The sequence below is a fragment of the Trichechus manatus genome, unplaced genomic scaffold (assembly GCF_000243295.1).
Source record: "Trichechus manatus latirostris isolate Lorelei unplaced genomic scaffold, TriManLat1.0 scaffold00082, whole genome shotgun sequence".
Taxonomy (NCBI): Eukaryota; Metazoa; Chordata; class Mammalia; order Sirenia; family Trichechidae; genus Trichechus; species Trichechus manatus.
The window spans coordinates 9,649,727-9,671,066 of NW_004444018.1; the positions used below are offsets into that span (position 1 = coordinate 9,649,727).

The 21,340-nt window shown below is 41.6% G+C and overlaps 1 protein-coding gene across 1 annotated transcript in view; it reads right to left on the reverse strand.

Annotated features, from left to right (window-relative positions):
- FANCC (FA complementation group C) overlaps nt 1–21,340 on the reverse strand; it is a 361,687-nt gene that overhangs the window by 46,788 nt on the left and 293,559 nt on the right. The window contains exons 9-11 of the mRNA XM_023735819.1: nt 11,824–11,980; nt 2,760–2,812; nt 1,322–1,421 (exon numbers count right to left, since the gene is read on the reverse strand). Coding sequence (XP_023591587.1) covers nt 1,322–1,421; nt 2,760–2,812; nt 11,824–11,980 — 310 coding nt within the window. The remainder of the gene's footprint in view (nt 1–1,321; nt 1,422–2,759; nt 2,813–11,823; nt 11,981–21,340) is intronic.

Consider the following 21,340-nt stretch of genomic DNA (forward strand, 5'->3'; position numbering starts at 1 on the left):
CCCTCACACAAGGCGACCTCATGCACAACAGAACGAAACACTGCTTGGTCCTGTACCATCCCCGTGACCAGTAACAGATCAGATCACTGGGATCCATGGGGTTTTTACTGGCTGATTTTCAGAAGTAGATCACCAGAACTTTCTTTCTAGTCCATCTGACTCTGGAAGCTCTGCTGAAACCTGTTCAGCATCATAGCAACATGCAAGCCTCCATCAATGGAGGGGTGGTGGCTATATTTGAGATACACCAGTCAGGAATCAAACCCAAGTCTCCGGCATGGAAGGGGAGACTTCTACTGCTGACCTACCTGTAGTTAAATCAGTTGGCCTTAAGTAAAGCATATCACCCTCCATAATGTGGATGAGCCCCATCCAATCAATTAAAGACCTTAAGAGTAAAAAGGGAGTCTTCCCTAGGGCGTTACTGCCTCCAGATTATAGAGACATTTTGTCAGAACTCCTTCACTCTCCCTGTCACCTAACCTATGGATTTTGGGATGCAAGCTAGCAGGAATCTCCAGCCTGTCACTTGACCTATGGATTTTGGATTTGCCAGCCTCCCACAAACCTGTGAGCCAATTCGTCTCTCTCTCTCCCTCCATATCACTGGTTCTGTTTCTCTAGAGAACCCTAACTAAGACAGGCCCCCGGCAGCTGTCGCCTGGGCTTTGCTGATGGTCCCTGGAGCCTAAGTCTCCCCACAGGCCCAGGCCTGGCCTCCTGCTCACCGACTGTGTCTAACACACACCTCTTGGTCACTGCCATCCACAGTTCCTCCTCTACAATTATTTAAGTCTTTCATTGTCACTCTTGCCACCTCCTTTCTCTCCTGGAATCCAATTCACATTTGGGTCTTAGACAGGAATGGAAACTCAACAATAATTAAGAATGTCCAGTGTTCCTTGGTAATAAGCAGCCTTTCCTACTTAGCACAGCCCATATAGATTCCAAAATGCCTGATGCTGGACTGGGAGGGTCAGAAGAAGTGCAAGGGGCAGGACCCACTCAGCAGACAGTGTCCTTCACAGAGCAAAGGAGAATTCATCCTGCAGGTTAGCACATGGCGGCGTGCAGTGTGCTCTGCCACAGTGGTAGATAAATGTCCCTGGGTATCAGGGTACGTGGCAGACAGGAACTATCTTGATTTATTTTCAGTTAAGATGGTTTCACCTTTGCTGGGGCATTCATTTGGAAGCTTTCTTCATAAACAAAAGAGTCCACCAAAATCACTGAAAATAATGTGCTCCTTTTGGGTAATTAGCTAAATGCTGTTTACCACCTTTTTTTCTTTGGGGAGAATTATATAAGAAACATAACAAACCTGCTTGTTTTCTTTCTCCAGAGCTTCTACAAAGCATTGTGTGAACACTTGAAGAGCGACCAGCACTTCTGGGGCTCCATCGGTTTCCAAGAGTGCACACCTGAGCAACGCAAAGTCAAATGACAACAGTTAATGATTCATCTTGCAACATACGAATGTGAACTGTGAAAGGGAAGAATGGAAAGATTCTTTTTGTGCCGTAAGCTTTAGCAGTATCTCGACTCACCAGATTCCAGTCCTTGTGTGAAAGTAGCAGAAATGTGTCGCTCCCTTTTCTAAATAATTTCTAAATCCCACTGTGCAGAGCTCTCTTTCTTGGTTCTTATATTACTAAACACTGAATATCCCATCCAACGTAGGCCTCAGTGCTCTTTACAAAGATCTGTGCACTATGTGCCTGGACATGCAGCATCAATGGACATTCTGCTTTTGCAGATGGAGAAAGACTTGCCCAAAAGGTACAATGGCTCAGTCATTCACCCAGCAAAGTGGCAGAAGAATGTGAAAGTACCTAATTTGGTTTCCATGAATTTTCATACAACTTTTTCTTATGTGTGTTTAAACAAAGAATCAACTCAAACTTTTGACAGTTTCAAACGATAAAATCTGACTTCTTATTTCTAAGCTCATTTAACTTAAAGTTGGTGAGCTTAGAAACTAGCCCAAGTGCTGGGTTATTTGCTGCTGGAAGAATTTCTTTCCTGAGGTCTGCTATCTGCCTGGAGCCTCTTCTGCTGTGGGGAGAGGGGCATGGAACGAGCAGAGTCCTGGCTGCACTGGCATCCAAGCAAGGGGCTAGAAATGCTCCCTAGGGCACCAGCTCCCCCAGTGGAGTCCAGTCTTAGGACTTCATGATTACAACACCCACTAACTGCCAGCCATAATCCCACCCAACACCCAACCATCTCCTCAGCTCTTGTCACCTGTAAATCCAATTTGTTTCCCAAGAAGTATAGTAGCATTTTCAAAATAAAAATTAATGCGCTGTGAGATAAACACGCGCAATTTATTTTGCCTTTCGGGAGAGCTCTGTTATGAATGGCTTTATTTATTTATTTTTCTTGATTTTCCTTTGTTTTAAAATCCTTTAAAAAGATTGGTCAGCCCCCATGTGGTGAAGGGAATATATTGCTACCCTTTATTCTGAGCTGAGAACACTCCTACATGAATAGTTAATTCAGTTCTGATTTTCCATGATTACTACTAGAATTTAAAAAGATTAGAAAAAGGAAGTTATCTGAATTCTTAGGTTGGCTTTTAAATATACGTTGACTTTTGAATTTTCACCTCTAACTACCAAAAAGCTCAAACGGGTAAGAAGAAATCAGAAATGCGAATTTCCCCACAATACAGTCAGAGACTACCGCGGAATCTTCTGTTCATGATTGGAAATCGAGCATGTTTAGATGGATCACCAGCAGAACAGCCTCACATTTACCTGAACATCTTGTCCACGATTCTGAATATGGCAGGATGACAGGCTGCTTGAGGCTGCAGAGGAAAAGACCATGAGAAAGTAAAATACCACAAGCACTTCATTAAAAACAACTTGCTATTTTCAAGTAAATGAACTGTCCAGAACTGCTGGTGACTTTGGGTTAGACAAGAGAACACACGAGTGCTACACTGGAAAGAGCCCCGTGTACAAATGCAAACAGTGTCCTCTTTGGGCTGGGGATATGGGCAAGCCTTAATTCCTCCTTCTGTTCTTCTGTATGTTCACATTTTCTACAAGCCCATCTGATCCAGAAGAATCAATAAGTATCATGGAAAATTACAAACTCCTCTGTTGGCATGCTGTGTGAAGACAGAGCCTGCCTGTGCTGCGAGTTGTGCTGACTGCCTGTGGTTCTTACCTTAACATCAGGTCTGCTGTCTTTTTGTTTCTGTTTATTATATAATGAAGGTCACTGGGTGCGTTCATTTACTAAACTAAGGTTGGCGGTTCACAACACACCCAGAGGCACCGTGGAAGAAAGGCCTGGTGATCTGCTTCTGTAAAGATTACAGCCAAGAAAACCCACTCTGTGGCACATGGAGTCGCCAGGAGCCAGAGTCAACTCAAACGCAATGGATTTGGTTTTTAGGTTTATTATGTAATGAGTGCACAATAACGTAGAATTATTACTGAGGAAAGCACTGACCATCACAATACTGGACTAAAAAGCATCACATTTTAGTGCACTAAAAGTTTAGCAGCTTAAGATATTTAGGATGAAGAGGATTAATGGAAAAAAAAAATGAAGATACTATCATCTTGAATGATGAAAGCTGTCTAATTTATTCCTCGAATATTTTTGTGACAGGCTCCGAGGGGTTTAAATCTGAAGACTGTGGCCACCTGCAGCTTGGGTGGGGGGTTTCAGTGGGCTGGACCCAGGTTCTATATCTTCTGGCCATAGCTCAATGCATAAGATTAATTCAGATGAAACTGTCTATTTGTGTTCTAAAACAGATACTTTACAAAAAGCATCCAAAAGTTAGTGGATTAGGGTCGACGGCATTTCTTCTGGTTATAATGTGCTTGCTTTAAAACAAAAAAACAAAAATAAACTCATTGCCATCAAGTCTATTCCGACTCATAGCAACCTTATAGGAAAGAGTAGAACTGCCCCATAGGGTTTCCAAAGAATGGCTGGTGGATATGAACTGCTAACCTTTTGGTCAGCAGCCAGAACTCTTAACCACTATGCCACTTTAGGAAACAATTTTGCACAGCCCCTTCAACAAGATAAAGAAATAGGATATGCTTTGCCGCTCAAGTTCTCTTGACCACGTTGAAGAAAGAATAGTGCCTATCTCCACAGACTCCCATTCTAGTTCGGGTCTGCGCTGGCAGGCGAGCTGTAACATTGAGCGTGTGCCATCTAGTGTCCACACACCTCCACTACAAGCTGTCACAGAAAGCTACCAGGCAAGAGCTTGCCACTTGCGAAAATGATGGGATTTCCTGTTAATTATCTGAAGGAGAAAGACTTGTGATTTGTAGGTTACAAATGTCTGTTATTCAAATAACAGACTGTTAAATATCTAATATTAAATATTAAATATCTAATATTTAACAGTCTGTTAAACCTTTCTTCTTCTCCCTCATACTCCCTAATCCTTCACTGATGTGCATTCTTATCTAAAAGAAACCAACCAGAAATTCTAGATAAATTCATTATCTACTCAAGAAAGTCATTTGGCGGAACCATGGTTCCATCATGCAGAGGCGGATTCTTTCTTGGCTTTGATCTTGGGCAAGTCAGTTAATCTTCCTGCTTCTCAGCCTCACTGTAAATAATAACAGAGATGCTAACAGTTATTAAGATATCACTGGATATATGCCCAGAAAATATCATAAAAGTTTCTATGAATTCATAATGGAAAAATCAAACAAGAAGGGAGAAGCAAACTGCATGTCTTGAAGAAATGTGATTCGTCTAAGTCTGCTAGAACAATTTTTCAAAGTTTAGAATATAGATAATATGCCTCTTCACTACAAGAGTTTCAGAACAAACAGCACTGCTGTGCGCCCACAGACAGACAGATCCATACAACCTGAATATGCCCTCACGGGAAATGAGACTAAAATGGAAAAGGGTAACGTGGAACCATTTCCTTTTGCTCTAAATGGTTTAACTACCCCAGAGCCACTCTATAAGCTTCATGCTAACAGAGAATCACTCAATACTAATTACAAGGGTTTCCAAATGGAAAAAAAAAAAAAAAAAGAGGGTGTGGTAGGGGAGAGATGATCCAATATATAAATAGGGCTAGCATGTAAATCAAGGGGGGAAGCAAGAAAGGAAGTTCTAACTCAGTTTGTCAAAAGCGAATAGAGCTTGGATATAATTTTGTATTATATATATATGTATAGTGTTTTCTAGCAAAACAGATCAATTGAATGTTTTAAATGTCTTCAGACTGCGTAGAATCTGCTGTTCCCGTGTTGATATACTCTCCTCTTAGATTCCTTTCTTTTCAAATATTTTTAACCCTTGGTTGCGCTCAACCTGCTCCCACAACCTGTTTTAGCATGAAGACAGACAAGATGCCAGGAGATAGGGGAAACCATGCTGAGACAGGCTGGCAGAGACTGATTTTAAAAGAGTCTCTCTTGCTGAGCTCTGAACAGCTCTCTCTCCTCCACGGCCTTTACTGAGGGCTTTAAAGGGAGACTCTGCACTCCCCAAGCACATGATTTAAAGGTCAGGGAGTCCCCTCATGGGCACCAGAGCACTCACAGGCCAGGCATGCGTCCTAGGGATATCCAATCACTAATGCAAACTTAAGCTGCTTTTCTTATCAAGTGAATCCTCCAAACAGAATTAACGCCTACAGTCATGCTTCTTTGGAAGCCATGTATTTCCCTCCTAAATCTTCACAGTATCCCTGTGAGTGATGAGGCAACATTTAACCCGTGTCCCTGTTTTATTTGTAAAGCGGGACACTACAGTAACACACCACAGCCACTCTGCAACCTAGGGCTCCAGACCCTCGCTCTGAAGCCCCACTATCTAGGCAATTATCTTCCCTATAATGTGAAGAAAGAAAAGGAAGCCTTTCTTGGGTTCCATCTGCTTGTCTGTTTTTCTCTATCCCACCAAAATCTGTTCCTTCTCAAGCTCTTCTCTTCTCCATCTGGTCTAACGATTTTCATGTACAGATGATGTCGAGCCTAGGGAAACTATGTCACCAGAAGGCCATCAATAACATGAGTTTTGCCTTTCTTCACTCCCCGCTAGCCCTTTACTAACTGTCCCAGGAAGAATGGAAGGCGACGATGGACAGCTCCAGGCTCTTTGCTTCCTCTTCTTATGGACCAGATTGTTCTGGACATGCATCCCTTCCATCTCCCACAGCTACTGCTGTTTTTTTCACCTCCTCTCTGCCCACTCCTATCCCTCAGCAAAACAAGGGGAGGCGGCATCATCACAGAGTAAGTGCATCAGCATGGTGCTTCCCATCCTACGTTTTGGAGGAGAGGTGAGGGACAGGCCAGCTTGTCAGTCTGTACCACGAACTGTACAAATAACACTGGTTCTTGCTCTCTGCCCCTGATGTCTGTTTAATTTGTTATTTTCAACCTGATTCACCAAGGATTACTACAAGCCACTTGCCACTTAAAAGAGGCCTGAGAACACTGAAGAGCAAAACCGTCAGGAAGAAATATTTATTTTTCTATCATTTTCTGATTCTGTGTGGGTGTGTGTGAGAGAGACAGCGATAGAACTGGAGAGGTGGGAGTGAGAGAAAGAGCACATACAAGAACACAAACCAGAAAGGGAAATAATTATACTAGGATCTGAGGTGATTCAGAGACAAAAGTGAATGCCCCCTAGAAAAACTAAAAAGGCAGTGAAGGAACAGAACAACTTTCTCAAGCCTTTTTCATCTATTGTCATTAAAGATATTTTTTCCTAAAAAAATAAAGAGGGAAATTGTAGGCGAGAGTTGAGATATTAAAGTTCAAGAAGCGTGGAATAGATTCTCTTTCTCACAGTCTATTTTCATGTAGCTTAAATATTGTACTCAAGGCAACGGTATATTAGTGTTATTGTATCTATACAAGTAAAAGGGTGACTATACTCATAATAGAGCTTTGGTGGCACAGTGGTTTTTAAGGCTGCTAACCAAAGGGTCAGCAGATTGAATCCACCAGCTGCTCTTTCGAAACCCCATGGGGCAGTTCTACTCTGTCCTAGAGGGTCGCTAACAGTCAGAATCGACTCTACTGCAATGGGTGATATTCATAACACAATATCTGTCTTCTTAAAAAAAGGATTCTCTGTAACATTCATTTCAATAGTGAACTCCTTTATTGAGTTAAAAAATGATTTGGTTTAAAAAAGTATACTTACATAAAACTTTCATATCTAACATGTAAAATAAGTCACCTTTATAAATATGTACTTTTCATTATGGCATTGTCTTCTTTTCTACTTTCAAAATACTAAACATAAGACTGCAAATACCCCTTTTACATTTTAGGATCTATTTTGTTTCAGAATATTCAAGTTTCTTTCAACAAATTTGAGCTTGGAAAATTATTCGTTCTTTTTAATCTTTACCAGATGTTGTTTATACTAAAAGCATTTTTTTTCCATACTCCATAACGCAATTATTGTTTAATTAGTGATAAATCTGTCATTCCTGGGCTTAAAAAGAACCAAACTGACAAGGACCAAATGTATTTTTGTGTTTTAAATTTACACGTGCTCTGTGAGAACGCTAGGACACAGAAGCAGGCAGCGTGCAGGACGGAACTGGGATGCCCAGCTCTAGATGCTGAAGGAGAATCACTCAATCGAAAGCTCTACAGCCCCCTCGCGGCTGCTCCTGGGCTCAGCCTCTGAGTGGCAATGGCCCCCCAGGCTGACTACTGCTGTTTTTTATTTTTCCCTCTCCCTTCATCTCTGAGTGGTGGTGAAGTCCTGCACCCCTACAGTAAAGACCAAAGTTGAAACTGTGCCCTCTTTCTTTGCAGACAGTGCAGGCGGATCTGGTGCCTCCCTGAGGTCAACGCTGGGAAGTGCAACTACGGTGTGGAGATGCAGACCTTTACCTTTCAGCCACAAGCAGCAGCCATCACCACACTTTCCTATTGGATGGATGCAAAATCTACGCCTTCAGATTTCGTTAAGTTGCATGCATCACATTAAAAAGCTCAAAAAGAAGATGCTTAAAAGGAGGCTAATGAAAAAACAGAAAAAGAAACCCAGAACATTGGTGAAAAGTTATTTAAGCACAGAAAACTGACGGCATTGTCCAGGTTATGGAGTTAATTCTTCTGTATAATATTTTACTAAAGGGGGAATTGTGTACTGGAATTTCGTGAAAAGGAAGTTTTGGGTTTTTTTTGGAGTGGCTCAGATTGTTATCTGAAGAATGAGAAAAAGACTGCATCCTATCTCCTATCAATAAATGTCAAGGATAATACTGAGCTATCTGGATGCTTTGCATTTTTAAGTTTTTATTAGACAAAGAAACAATTTTAATTACATCATGAAGACACTGAGCTAGAAGAGGATGCAAGGAGTATTCTCTGATTTGAAATCTGATTAAACAAAAACAGCCCTGCCTCTCCAGTGCCCTTTCCCCTCTGTTCTTCCTCTGCTCCCCACTCTCCCATCAGCAAATCTGCCTGGGAGGAGAGGGGCAGCTCTTCTGGACCCAGCCTGCTTGTCGGGCTGCATGTGGGGCTGGCTAAGGAGGAGCGAATGCAGGGGCCTGGGAACCGGGGCACAGCCAAGCACAGTGCCACCCACCACCCGGCCAGCACTTCTCATTCAAATGTGCAATCCAAACAATAGCTTTCTGCTCTCCAAAAGAGGAATTGTTACTGGAAAACATCACATCCTTCTGATTCAGGGCCAGCCTTGGGAAACTGAACGATGCCAAGAAAGCTGCATAATTAGCAAATGCCTTTCACTGCTTTCTTACCATCGATATTAAGCCAGATCTGGGACTACGGATTACAGTCTTCCAGGGCCTGGGCAATCAAAGGAAACACAAGACCATCTGCTTTTGAAAAGTTTCAGTCTGTACAATCAACGACAAACTGGAGTTAACACTGTGACTTATTTAAACCAAACCAAACTCACTGCCATTGAGTCGATTCTGACTCATAGCGACCCTGTAAGACAGAGTAGAACTGCCCCATAGAGTTTCCAAAGCTGTAATCTTTATGGAAGCAGATTGCCACATCTTTCTCCTATGGAGTGGCTGGTGGGTTCAAACTGCTGAACTTCTGGTTAGCAGCTGAGTACTTTAACCACTGCGTCACCAGGGCTCCCTGTAACTTATTCAGGAGCCACCAAATACTGTAGGCGGCCATTTACCTGGAGGGGGTGCGGCCCACGGAAGCCAAAGGGTGAACTTCCAAAGTCAACAGGCTTTTGAAAATGTTATTTTTATTTCAGAAGTCAAATGCATATAGACACATTTAGAATTTGGTGGTATTATATTAACTTCTTATTATTCAGGTCTTAATGGAAAATACCAGGCCTCTGAGTCCCTGAAAAGCCAAATAACATTTGGGGAGGTCATTTCGCTTTGTGCAACCTGTACCACACTTTTATCTTTTGTTTTTGTTACGTCTTGGTAACTATAGAATTTCCAGTACTAATTCTGGGTAGTCCCAAGGGATGGAAACATAATTAACAGTGCTCCATATAACGTACAAGTTACTCAGACCATCACACTTTAATTACTCTCAGAATCCAAATATAATGTAATAGGTATCGAGTTTCTCCTGTAGAAAAGCACAGCCGTCTCGTGCTGAGTCCCAGCGATCTCTCTGATACCTCTGGACAGTCCTGTCACTGCACCGAGAGATACTGTGCTGCGATAAATGCGTCAGATGATGCAATTAGGAAGCAGCTCTTCAGGTTACCTGTCTAATCACGAAGTCACGTCACAGGCTTAGCCCAGCCTGCCTGGCTCTCTGGCGATGCCTGTGAGCAAAGCCCACTCCAGCCAGGGACTCTGGCTCACCATCTGCATTGTAATTACCTCTCTGAACTGAAAGGCACAGGGAGGTCACATCCTGAAAACGCCACAATAAATTAAACCAAATAACACTCTCCAGCCCTTTAACCATAGTGGAAGCTCTGAATCTCCACACACACGATCCTGATAAATGCTTTTGTAAATCAACTGGCTGAGAAACTGTGTGACTGGGGGAGATTACTTTAAACTATGAACTGGAGACTGAAGACTATACAGTGTGATGTTGAATGGGAGAGTCTGCTCTCTCTCTCATGCCCAGCGATGCGCTGAGCTTCCCAAAGTGCTGCTCGAGCCTGAGGTCGGTCCACAGGCAGGAAGGACACGGAGGGGCTCAGAGAAGAGCCCAAAGCTGTGTGAAGGGTTGCCAAATCAAACCAATCTAGAAAAGCCAGTGGAACTTTGATTTTTCAATATGGCGAAAACTTAATGGGCTGCCAGGGGCCTTCTAAAAGCCTTTGTTTGTTTTAAATTTTATTGTAATTATTTTTAAATAAGATGCATTCTATTTCTCACCTTAATATGCATCTCTTTGCGATGGTAAGGTCAAGTGGTAATTATCCTCTTTGGGCTCTATCTCAGTCTTAATATACACATACCTTCCTTTTTTGTTCTCTATCAAAGACTACACTTTCAAATCCATTGGGTTCAATCTGTGCTACCTCACTTACTGGTGAAGCAGCATGGATATCAGAGGACTGCAACACGACCCAGATTTGCCTGGGCAGCCACAGACCAGGAAGGCAGAGGGGAGCCCATGAAATGGAGAACAGGCAACAGTGCCATGAACAGGCACAAGTGAGCTGGTGGGGAAGGAATGGGGCCTAAAGAGAGAAACAGAACACAGGAAGAAGGCAACTGATTCAATTATGAGTCCCTTATGTTGTTTCCAATTTGAAAGCAAAAGAAAGAAAACAGCACATTCCAACTGAATTAAACCAACAGAAGGTGTCTGGGAGGTGGGATTGTGTAAACTCAGTCAGGTTAGCACCGAGCATTCCATGCACAGAGCTGCATCTGCCCAGCCTCATCCTCAGCTGGAGGCGACCACTCTCCTTCCCAGGCTCCTTGCCACCAATGTAAGATCTGACTCTTCACCATCTTTCTCTGCAAGAGTGCTCTCCATCTGCACAGTAGGAAAGATCTCTGCCCATACTTCCCACAGGTCGTGAAGGCCAATGAGAAAACACACGAAAGCCCTGAGGTGCTCGTAAGACAACATAAACACCCAAGTTTTCTGAATGGCTTTTTCACGTTGCATGGGTCTTTTTACTCCTGTTCTTACACAAATGCACACAAATACCATGGAGGTGCCACCCACAGAAGGAAAACATCCTGATTGGCCAGGTTGTGAGGATTTCCTGAAAGGTCCTAGCCCGCCTGAAATCTGACTAGCAATGGGGGTACCTGTGGCCCACAGACTCCCCTACGTCACAGTCCTTAGTATGAAGGGAGACAGGCGAGCCATTTGCACACAGGGAGGTTCCAAGGCTGACAGCCTTCAACCAAAAGAAAACATAGAGAATTCTTAGTTGTTTTTGTTGTTTTAACCATTTCTCTGGGGGTTTGTTTTGTTTTGTCTTTTTTTGAGTATTTAATTTTCCTCTAGTGAAGAGCTAAAAGGTTATTTCTTAAATGTTTTTCTTTCTTAATTGATTCTTCTTCTCATCTGTAAGATCTTCAGTTTTTAAAAGCCCACTTTTCATGCTGAGATGAGAAATACTATTTTTAAAAAGTTTATGTTGTCTAAGTGTCAATTCTTGGGAATATGTGATATAAAGTGCAACAGAATCAAGTACACCTTGAATCTCTATTTTACCCACATGCGCAAAGTATGCATAAGCAGAAAAGCCTCATATTAGGTATCTTTAAAAAATAAAATATAAACATATGATTATTTTAAACGGTTCTAATTGCTTTTTTGTTTACTTTTTCCTTCTTCGACTAGAACAAATGGTACCCAGCATTCTCTTTAAGGCTCTCTCTCCTCATCCAAGTGCAGCACGTACCAGCAATGAATCTTTTATAAAGCACTCAATCCTCTGCAGACAATTTCTCTCACTGGAGATTAACTTTTCAAAAAGATGCAGCGTTGCTTTTTCAAGGCTGGGAAGATGGCGAAGCCAGAGGCAGACTACAGCCAACGTGGGAAGAGAAATCTTCTTCCTTTCAGTAAGAAGTAAACAGAATAGTAATAGAAATGGATTACTGAAAGAAGATTAAGACAAGTTCAAAATGCAATTACTCATCCAATGTGTGAAACTTCTTTTTATTAGGGTCAGAGCAGCAATTAATAGTTATAAAACCCATTGCTGTCAAGTCAATTCCAACTCATAGCAACCCTACAGGACAGAGTAGAACTGCCCCATAGGGTTTCCAAGGAGCAGCTGATGGATTCGAACTGCCAACCTTTTGGTTAGCAGCCGAGCTCTTAACCACTGCGTCACCAGGGCTCCTAACAGTTATAGTATCCATGAGTATTTACCAAGTATCAATTTGTAAAATAATGCGAATGTGCCTCTACTCCAGTTCACCTTAATTAGAAAAATGTTCAGAGAAATGAAAAAAAATGCTTTCAAGAAGGATAAGCAAATATATTCTGACAGAAGAAAAAGAGAGTGATAAAAAATGAGATGGAGAAGGCCTTGCTATACCCAGGTAAGTGCAGTCCTAACTGAAGGAATGCTTCTGTTTGAAAGTGCATCAAATTGTTTAAAGTGAGGACTCAGACCTGGGTTTAAGTCCCAGCATCACCACCTACTAACTTATGACTTGTGAAAGTCACTTAACATCTAAACCTGTTTTCTCGTCTGTAAAATGGCTGTATCTCTCTCATAGCGTTGTTATAAAGATCGAATACAATAACACACATACAGTGATGAGCGCAGTGCTTGGTACATAGTAAATGTTCAATAACTATATTTGTAAATCTGTTGTTTGAAAGTTAACAAACATATTTCTTCAGTAACAATTTCATATATGGTAGTTATGGCCTAGTCGATCCATAGTGGACCTTAAGCATAATACTTTATAGACACTAACCATTTTGTGCAGCTATATTTCTACAGGAATATGTTTTTGGAGGTTCCTCTTGTGTCAGTGAATTAGGGAGGAAGTATGAGGGGACATCTGTGGATCTCTGAGCCACTGGTGGTGGCTCTGGGGTGGCAGCAGGGCTGTCCTCCAGGGCCTCCATTGCTCTCCCTGTGAACAGCTGGCCTACTCACTTGGTTGGACTTGTCTTTCTACTCTTGGCCCTGCTTTTCCAGGGCCTCCTGCCCTTCTCACCTGTGGAGTCACAGACAGCAGGGGCCTTTCAAGATCTGCCATGATGCTCACCACCATGAATATGAAAAATTAAAGTTGGGACACAAAGGTTCCCCATTTCCAACAAGCCCATCCTATCACAATAACTTGTCTCCCAAAGTAGGATTCACTCCTGCACAGTGGCTGTGGGACCCAAGCCTGAGATACTTCACTGCAGGAGCTGGTGAAAGGCCTGGGGAACAGACACAGAGGCAGGAAAAGAATAGGGTGGGGGACATGGGGAAATATTTCTAGTGATTTATTTTTCTTCTCCCTCAGCATAACTCCTGCAGACTTTGTCCTGGATCCAGAATAGAAGCTGAGGAATGTGGAGGGGCTGTCATAAGAGCAGGCAGAAAGGGCAGGAGAAAGGGAGGGAGGGAGTGGCCCTCCTCTGACCCTGTTTCTGATCTCAATCCCAGCATGAGCTTCAACTCTTCTGGGAAGCCGTGCAGGATCCCCACCCCTACCCCAACCTTTCCACATCAGTCAAAGAAGAACTGCCACAGCGCCCCTGCCCCCTCACCACCTGGCACACTTTGGGAGCTGCACTATGGAGGTCCTGTCTTGTGGCACTAGTGCTTTGGGCTACAATTTCCATGTCTTGCTCCCATTATACTTGATGGCAAGGAGCTTGTGTTCATTCATTCATTCATTTCCTCACTGGAAGCATGATTACCGAGCACTTCCTATATGGCAATCACTGTGCCAAGGGCAGGCTAAACAAGCGTAAACAAAACAGACCTAGTCTGCACCCTCAGCAGCTCAAAGGCTAGTGGGAGATACTTCAGATAAATAAATGAAATAGTGATAAAAGCTCTGAAGGAAAAGAGCAGGTGGAGGTAAAACAGTTAAGGAGGGACCTAATGTAAATCGGGCATTAGGGACAGCCTCTCCAAGCTGAGCTGGGAGTTAGCTGGGTGAAGGGTAGAGGGAAGAATATTCCAGCTGAGGGAACAGCAGCTGCAAAGGCGCTGAGACAGGGAAAAGCAAGGTTCAGAAGCAGAGAGAAGGCCAGTGTGGCACACAGGGAGCTGGGGGCGATGGCCCGTGATGAGGCTGTGGGGCACCATGCGCCAAGGTAAGATTTACAATTTTATTGTTTATTCTGGCTTGCAGGGTGTTAAAGATCTGATTACATTTCAAAAGACAACGCTGACTGCTGTGTGGAGAAAGGAACACAGGGACAAGGGTGGGTGCAGGCAGGCCAAAGGTCAAGAAAGTGGCGGTGGCCGAGAAGGAGTGAAGAGTGTCTGAAACATATGTTAGCAGGAATATCAAGAGAACTTGGCAACAAATTTGGTAAAAGGTGGGGATGGAAAGGCAGGAATCAAGGCTGTCTCAGGTTTCTTGAGCAACGAGATGGATGGGTATACCATTTACTGAGGTGGAAAGAAGGGAAGACGAGCAAGTTCGTGAAGAGTTTACTGAGTGCCCAGTTTAGGGTGTGTGAATTTAGAATGTCTGAGCCACAACCAAATAGACATATTAAATAGGTCCTTGAGTATCCAAGTCTGAAATTCTGGTGAGAGGTCTAGCCTAGAGATCTACATTTGGGAGCTGTCAGTGGCACATAAAGTCATGAGAATGGGTGAGAACTCTGAAGGAGAAAGCTCTGAGTGAGGAGAGAAGAAGGCCTAGGTTTGTGCCCAAGGAATGTCCACACTTAGGCCTCAGGTAGAAGAGGAGTTGCAGACAGAGATGGAGAAGGAGCTGCCAGACAAGCAGAGGACAATGTCACCAGAGGAAGAGAAGCCACGACTTGAGAAGGCAGGCCCAGTGGTGACCAACACTGCCAAGGAGTGAGAAGGGGAGAGGACGCCAAGCATTGCACTGGCCCTTTGTGACCTCCCAGGAACACTGTTTTGATGGGTGATGGAAGCTGGAGGGGAGAGTGTGGAAGGAGAGGAAGTGGGAGTGCAGCCAGAATGGATAGGCATGTCTTCAGAGGGACAGCGTCCAAGGGAGCAGACGCCAGGAGGCAGCTGAGGGGTTGGTATTGTGTGGCCATGGAAGGGTGGTGTTTAGAACAGCATGGCTGACTGATAATGGAAAAGCTGAGAGGAGAGGGAGCGGTTGAAGGACCAGTAGCTACCACTGATTAAGCCTGGAAGGGAATCACTGGGTGGAGTGAGTGGTTAACACGCTTGGCTGCTAACCGAAAGATTTGAGGTTCAAGTCCACCCAGCGGTGTCTCAGAACAAAGACATAATCATCTACTTCTAAAAAATCTGCATCTGAAAACCCTATGGAGTACAGTTCTACTCTGCAATACGTGGGGTTGCCATGAGTTGGAATCGACTCAATGGCAACTGGTATAAGCCTGGAACGATGCTAAGTTTTTTATTATTGAACTTTAGATGAAGGTTTACAGAGCAAACTAGCTTCTCATTAAACAGTACATATACTGTTTTATGGCACTGGTTAACAACCCCATGACCTGTCAGTACTCTCTCTTCTTGACCTTGAGTTCCCTATTACCAGTTTCCTGTCCCCTCCTACCTTCTAGTCCTTGCCCCTGGGCTGATGTGCCCCTTTAGTTTTGTTTGGTCCTATGGGCCTGTCTAATCTTTGGCTGAAGGGTGAACCTCGGCAGTGACTTCATTACTAAGCTAAAAGGGTGTCCGGGGGCCATACGGTCGGGGTTTCTCCAGTCTCTGTCAGGCCAGTAAGTGTGGTCTTTTTTTTTTTTAGTTATAATTTTGTTCTACACTTTTCTCCTTCTCTGTCTGGGACCCTCTATTGTGATCCCTGTCAGAGCAGTCAGTGGGGGTAGCTGGGCACCATCTAGTTGTACTGGACTCAGTCTGGTAGAGACCATACTAGTTGTGGTCTATTAGTCCCTTGGACGAATCTTTCCCTTGTGTCTTTAGTTAACTTCATTTTCCCTTGCTCCTGAAGGGGTGAGACCAGTGGAGTATCCTAGATGGCCGCTCCCAGGCTGTTAAGACCACCAGATGCTACTCACAAAGGTAGAATGTAGAACATTGTCTTTATAAACTATGTTATGCCAATTGAACTAGATGTTCCCTGAGACCATGGTCCCCACAGCCCTCAGTCCAGCAATTCAGTCCCTTAGGGAGTTTGGATTTGTCCAAGGAGCTTCCATGACCTTATCCTGAACAAGTTGTGCTGGCTTTCCCAGCATTGTGTACTGTCTTACCTTCACCAGAGTTACTACTCATCTGTTGTCTATTTAGTGTTTTCCCACCCCTATCCGTCGCCTCTCCCGTATCCGTCAAAGATTGTTTATTTTTGTGTGTGAACCTTTTCATGAGTTTTTATTGTAGTGGTCTCATACGATATTTATTCTTTTGTGATTGACTTATTTCACTCAGCATAATGCCATCCAGATTCATCCATGTTGTGAGATGCTTCACAGATTCATCATTGTTAGTTTATCATTGCGTAGTATTCCATTGCGTGTATGTACCATAGCTTGTTTATCCATTCATCTGTTGATGGGTATCTAGGTTGTTTCCATCTTTTTGCTACTGTGAACAATGTTGCAATGAACATGGGTGTGCATATGTCTATTCGTGTGACGACTCTTATTTCTCTAGGATATATTCCTAGGAATGGGAATGCTGGATCATATGGTATTTCTATTTCTAGCTTTCTAAGGAAGTGCCATATCGTTTTCCAAAGTGGTTGTACCATTTTGCATTCCCACCAGCAGTGCCAAAGAGTTCCAATCTCCCCACAGCCTCGCCAGCATTTGTTATTTTCTGTTTTTTTGATTCATGCCAGTAATGCTGGGGTGAGATGGTATCTCATTGTGGTTTTGATTTGCATTCCCCTAATGGCTAGTGATAACAAGCATTTCCTCATGTGTCTATTAGCCACCCGTATATCTTGTTTGGTGAAGTGTCTGTTCATTTCCTTTGCCCATTTTTAATTGGATTATTTGTCTTTTTGTTGCAGAGGTGTTGGATTTTCTTGTAGATTTTAGAGTTTAGACCTTTGTCGGATCTGTAATAGTCAAGTTTTTTTCTCCCCAGTCTGTAGGCTCTCTTTTTAATCTTTTGGTGAAGTCTTTTGCTGAGATCCCAGTTATCTACCTTATCTTCCGGAGTTTGTATGTTGTTAGTTATAGTTTGTACCCTGTTAATGCCGTGTATTAGGGTCTCTAGCATTGATCCTATTTTTTCTTCTATGATCTTTGTAGTTTTTGGTTTTAGACTTAGATCTTTGATCCATTTTGAATTAGTTTTTGTGTGTGGTGTGAGATATGGGTCCTCTTTCATTTTCTTTTGAAGATGGATATCCAATTTTGCCAGCACTATTTGTTAAAAAGACTGTCTTTTCCCCATTTGATGGACTTTGGGCAATTGATGAAGATCAGGTGACCACAGGTGGATGGATTTACATCTGGGTTCTTGATTCTGTTCCATGGGTCAATGTATCTGTCATTGTACCAGTACCAGGCTGTTTTGACTACTGTAGCTGTATAGTAGGTTCTGAGGTCAGGTAGTGTGAGTCCTCCTACTTTATTCTTCCCCTTCAATAATGCTTTATTTATCCGGGACCTCTTCCCTTTACATATAAAGTTAACAATTATTTTTTCCATCTCTTTTTAAAGAATGTTGTTGGTATTTGGATCGGGATTGCATTGTATTTGTAAATTGCTTTGGGAAGAATTGTCATTTTCACAATGTTGAGTCTACCTATCCATGAGCATGGTATGTTTTTCCATTTATGTAGATCTCTTTTGGTTTCTTGCAGTAGTATTTTGTAGTTTTCTTTGTATAGTTCTTTTACATCCCTGGTTAGATTTATTCCTAAATATTTTATTTTTTTAGGGGCTAATATGAATGGTATTGCTTTCCTGATTTCCTTTTTGTCATTCTCTTTGTTGGTGTATAGGAATCCAACTGATTTTTGTGTGTTTATCTTGTATCCTGGTACTCTGCTGAATCTTTCTATTAGTTCCAGTAGTTCTGTTGTGGAGTCTTTGGGGTTTTCTGTGTATAGTATCATATCATCCGCAAACAGGGATAGTTTAACTTCTTCATTACCAACTTGGATGCCCTTTATTTCTTTTTCTTGCCTTACTGCTCTAGCTAGGACTTTCAGCACAGTATTAAACAGGAGTGGTGATAAAGGGCATCCTTGTCTCATTCCTGTTCTCAAGGGGAATGTTTTCAGCTTCTCTCCATTTTGAATGATGTTGGCTGTTGGTTTTGTACAGATGCCCTTTATTATGTTGAGGAATTTCCCTTCTATACCTATTTTATTGAGAGTTTTTATCAGAAATGGGTGTTAGACTTTGTCAAATGTCTTTTGTGCGTCAACTGAGATGACCATGTGATTCTTTTCCTTTATTTTACTTATGTGGTGGATTATGTTGATTAATTTTCTAATGTTGAACCATCCTTGCATACCTGGTATGAATCCTACATGGTTGTGGTGTATTATTTTTTCGATATGATGCTGAATTCTATTGGCTAGAATTTTGTTGAGAATTTTTGCATCTATATTCATGAAAGATGTTGGTCTGGTATTTTCTTTGTGGTGTATTTGCCTGGTTTTGGTATCATGGTTATTATGCTGGCTTCATAGAATGAATTTGGAAGTATCCTTTCCTTTTCTATGTTCTGAAATAATTTGAATAGTAGTAGTGTAAACTCTTTGCTAAATGTTTGGTAGAATATTCCAGTGAAGCTATCTGTGCCAGGGTGTTTTTATTTTTGGTGGGGGTAGGTAGTTTTTTTATTACGTTTTCAATCTCTTCTCTTGTTATGGGTCTGTTCAGATTTTCAAAATCAGTTTGGGATAGTTTGGGTAGGTAGTGTGTTTCTAGAAATTTGTCCATTTCTTCTAGATTTTCAAATTTGTTAAGAGTATAGTTTTTCATAATACTCTGTTATGATCCTTTTTATTTCAATTGGATCTGTTGTAATGTCCCCCATTTCATTTCTTATTTGGGTTATTTGCATCCGTTCCTGTTTTTCTTTTGTCAGTTTGGCTAGTGGTTTGTTGATTTTGTTGATCCTTTCAAAGAAGCAACTTTTGGTTTTGTTGATTCTTTCTATTGTTTTTCTATATTCTCTATTTCATTTATTTCTGCTCTGATCTTATTATTTCCTTTCTTCTGGTGGCTGTAGGCTTCTTTTGCTGTTATTTATTTGTTCTAGTTGTGTAGCTAATGTTTTGATTCTGTCCCTTTCTTCTTTTTTGATGTTTCCATCTATTGCTATAAATTGACCTCTGATCACTGCCTTTGCTGTGTCCCAAAGGTTTTGGTATGATGTGTTTTCATTTTCATTTGATTCTGGGAATTTTTTGATTCCATCTTTGGTATCTTCTATTACCCAGTGGTTCTTAAGCAGGGTGTTATTTACTTTCCATGTAATTAATTATTTTTCCTTGCTCTTCCTGTTGTTAATTCCTACCTCGATGGTGTTGTGATCAAAGAATATACTTTTGTATTATCTCAGTGTTTTGGATTTTGCTGAGGGTTGCTTTGTGTCCTAAGATGTGGTCTACTCTGGAGAATGTTCCAGGTGTGTTGGAAAAGAATGTGTACTTTGCAGCTATTGGGTGGAGTGTTCTATATATGTCTATGAGTTCAAGTTGGCTGACTGTGACCTTTAGATCTTTATTTTTGTCAAGTTTCTTTCTAGATGGTCTGTCATTTACCAAAAGTGGTGTGTTCAAGTCTCCTACTATTATAGTGGAACTGCTAATTTCTATTTTCAGTGCTGTTGAAGTTTGTTTTATGTATTTTGGAGCCCTGTCATTGGGTGTGTAGATATTTAATATGGTTATGTCTTCATGCTGGATTGTCCCTTTAATCACGATGTAGTGCTGTTCTTTGTCTTTTTTGGTGGATTTTGTTTTAAAGTCTATTTTATCTGAGATTAGTATTGCCAGTCCTACTCTTTTTTGGTGGCTGTTTGCTTAACATATTTTTTTCCATCCTTTGATTTTTAATAAATTAATGTCTTTGTTTCTAATGTGTGTCTCTTGTAGACAGCACATTGATGGATCCTGTTTTTAAATAGATTCTGTCACTCTCTGTCTCTTTAAGAGTGCATTTAGGCCATTTACATTCAGTGTAATTACTGATAGGTGTTAGTTTATTGCTGTCATTTTGTAGTGCTTTTTTTTTGTGGTGCTGATGGTTTCTTTGTTCCTCTTCTTCTTCTGTGCTGAATTCCTTTTGTTTGTGGGTTTTTTTTTTTTCATTTCTTTTATTTTTGTAGCTTTTGTTTTTACTGAGACTTTATGTTTATCTTTTTTATTTTGGTGAGTAGGTTTGTTAACTTTCTCTGTGGTTACCTTGAAATCTACCCTTATCTTTCTAAGTTTGAACCAGTCTATAATTACCTGGAATCGCCTTGCCTTTCTCTCCATTAGAAGGTTCTATACCTACACTGTTTATTCTCTCTTTTATTGTTCTGACTTTGCTGTCACTTGCAGATTAACCTCTCTGGCTCCCTGCTGTAGATCTTTTGGTTTTGAATAGTCCTTGAGAGTTCATTTCCTAGGTTAGTATCTGGGTGTTGTCTGATGTTGTTTGTTCTCAAACCAAAGGACTCCTTTTAAGAATTCTTGTAAGTCTGGTTTGGTTTTTACGTAGTCCTTTAATTTCTGTTTATCTGGAAATGTCCTAATTTCACCATCATATTTGAACAAGAGTTTTGCCAGATATATTATTCTTGGCTGGCAATTTTTTCTTTCAAGGTTTTATATATGTCATCCCATCACCTTCTTGCCTGCATGGTTTCTGCCAAGTAATCAGAGCTCAGTCTTACTGTTTCCCCTCTGTATGTGACTTTTTGTTTTTCTCGAGCTGCTCTCAGGATTCTTTCTTTGTTTTTGGTTTCAGCGAGTATGATTATGATATGCCTTGGTGATCTTCTTTTGGGGTCTATCCATATGGAGTTCACTGAGCTTCTTGGATGGTCAGCTTTTCATCTTTCATGATATTAGGGAAGCTGTGTTTTCCATTTTCTCCCATTCTGGAACTCCGATCATTCGCAAATTTTTGCTTTTGATTGTATCCCACATCATTCTCAGGGTTTCTTCATTTTTCTTTGTTCTTTTTTATGATTTTTTCTCAAAGGTGTACCCAAATGTTTGTCTTCAATTTCACTAACCCTGTCTTCCATTGTCTCGAACCTGTTTCTCAGCCCTTCTATGACACTATTTCTGAAATCTTGTTGTTTATCTTTTGGATTTCTAATTGTTGTTTTTGTATGATTTCTAGTTGTG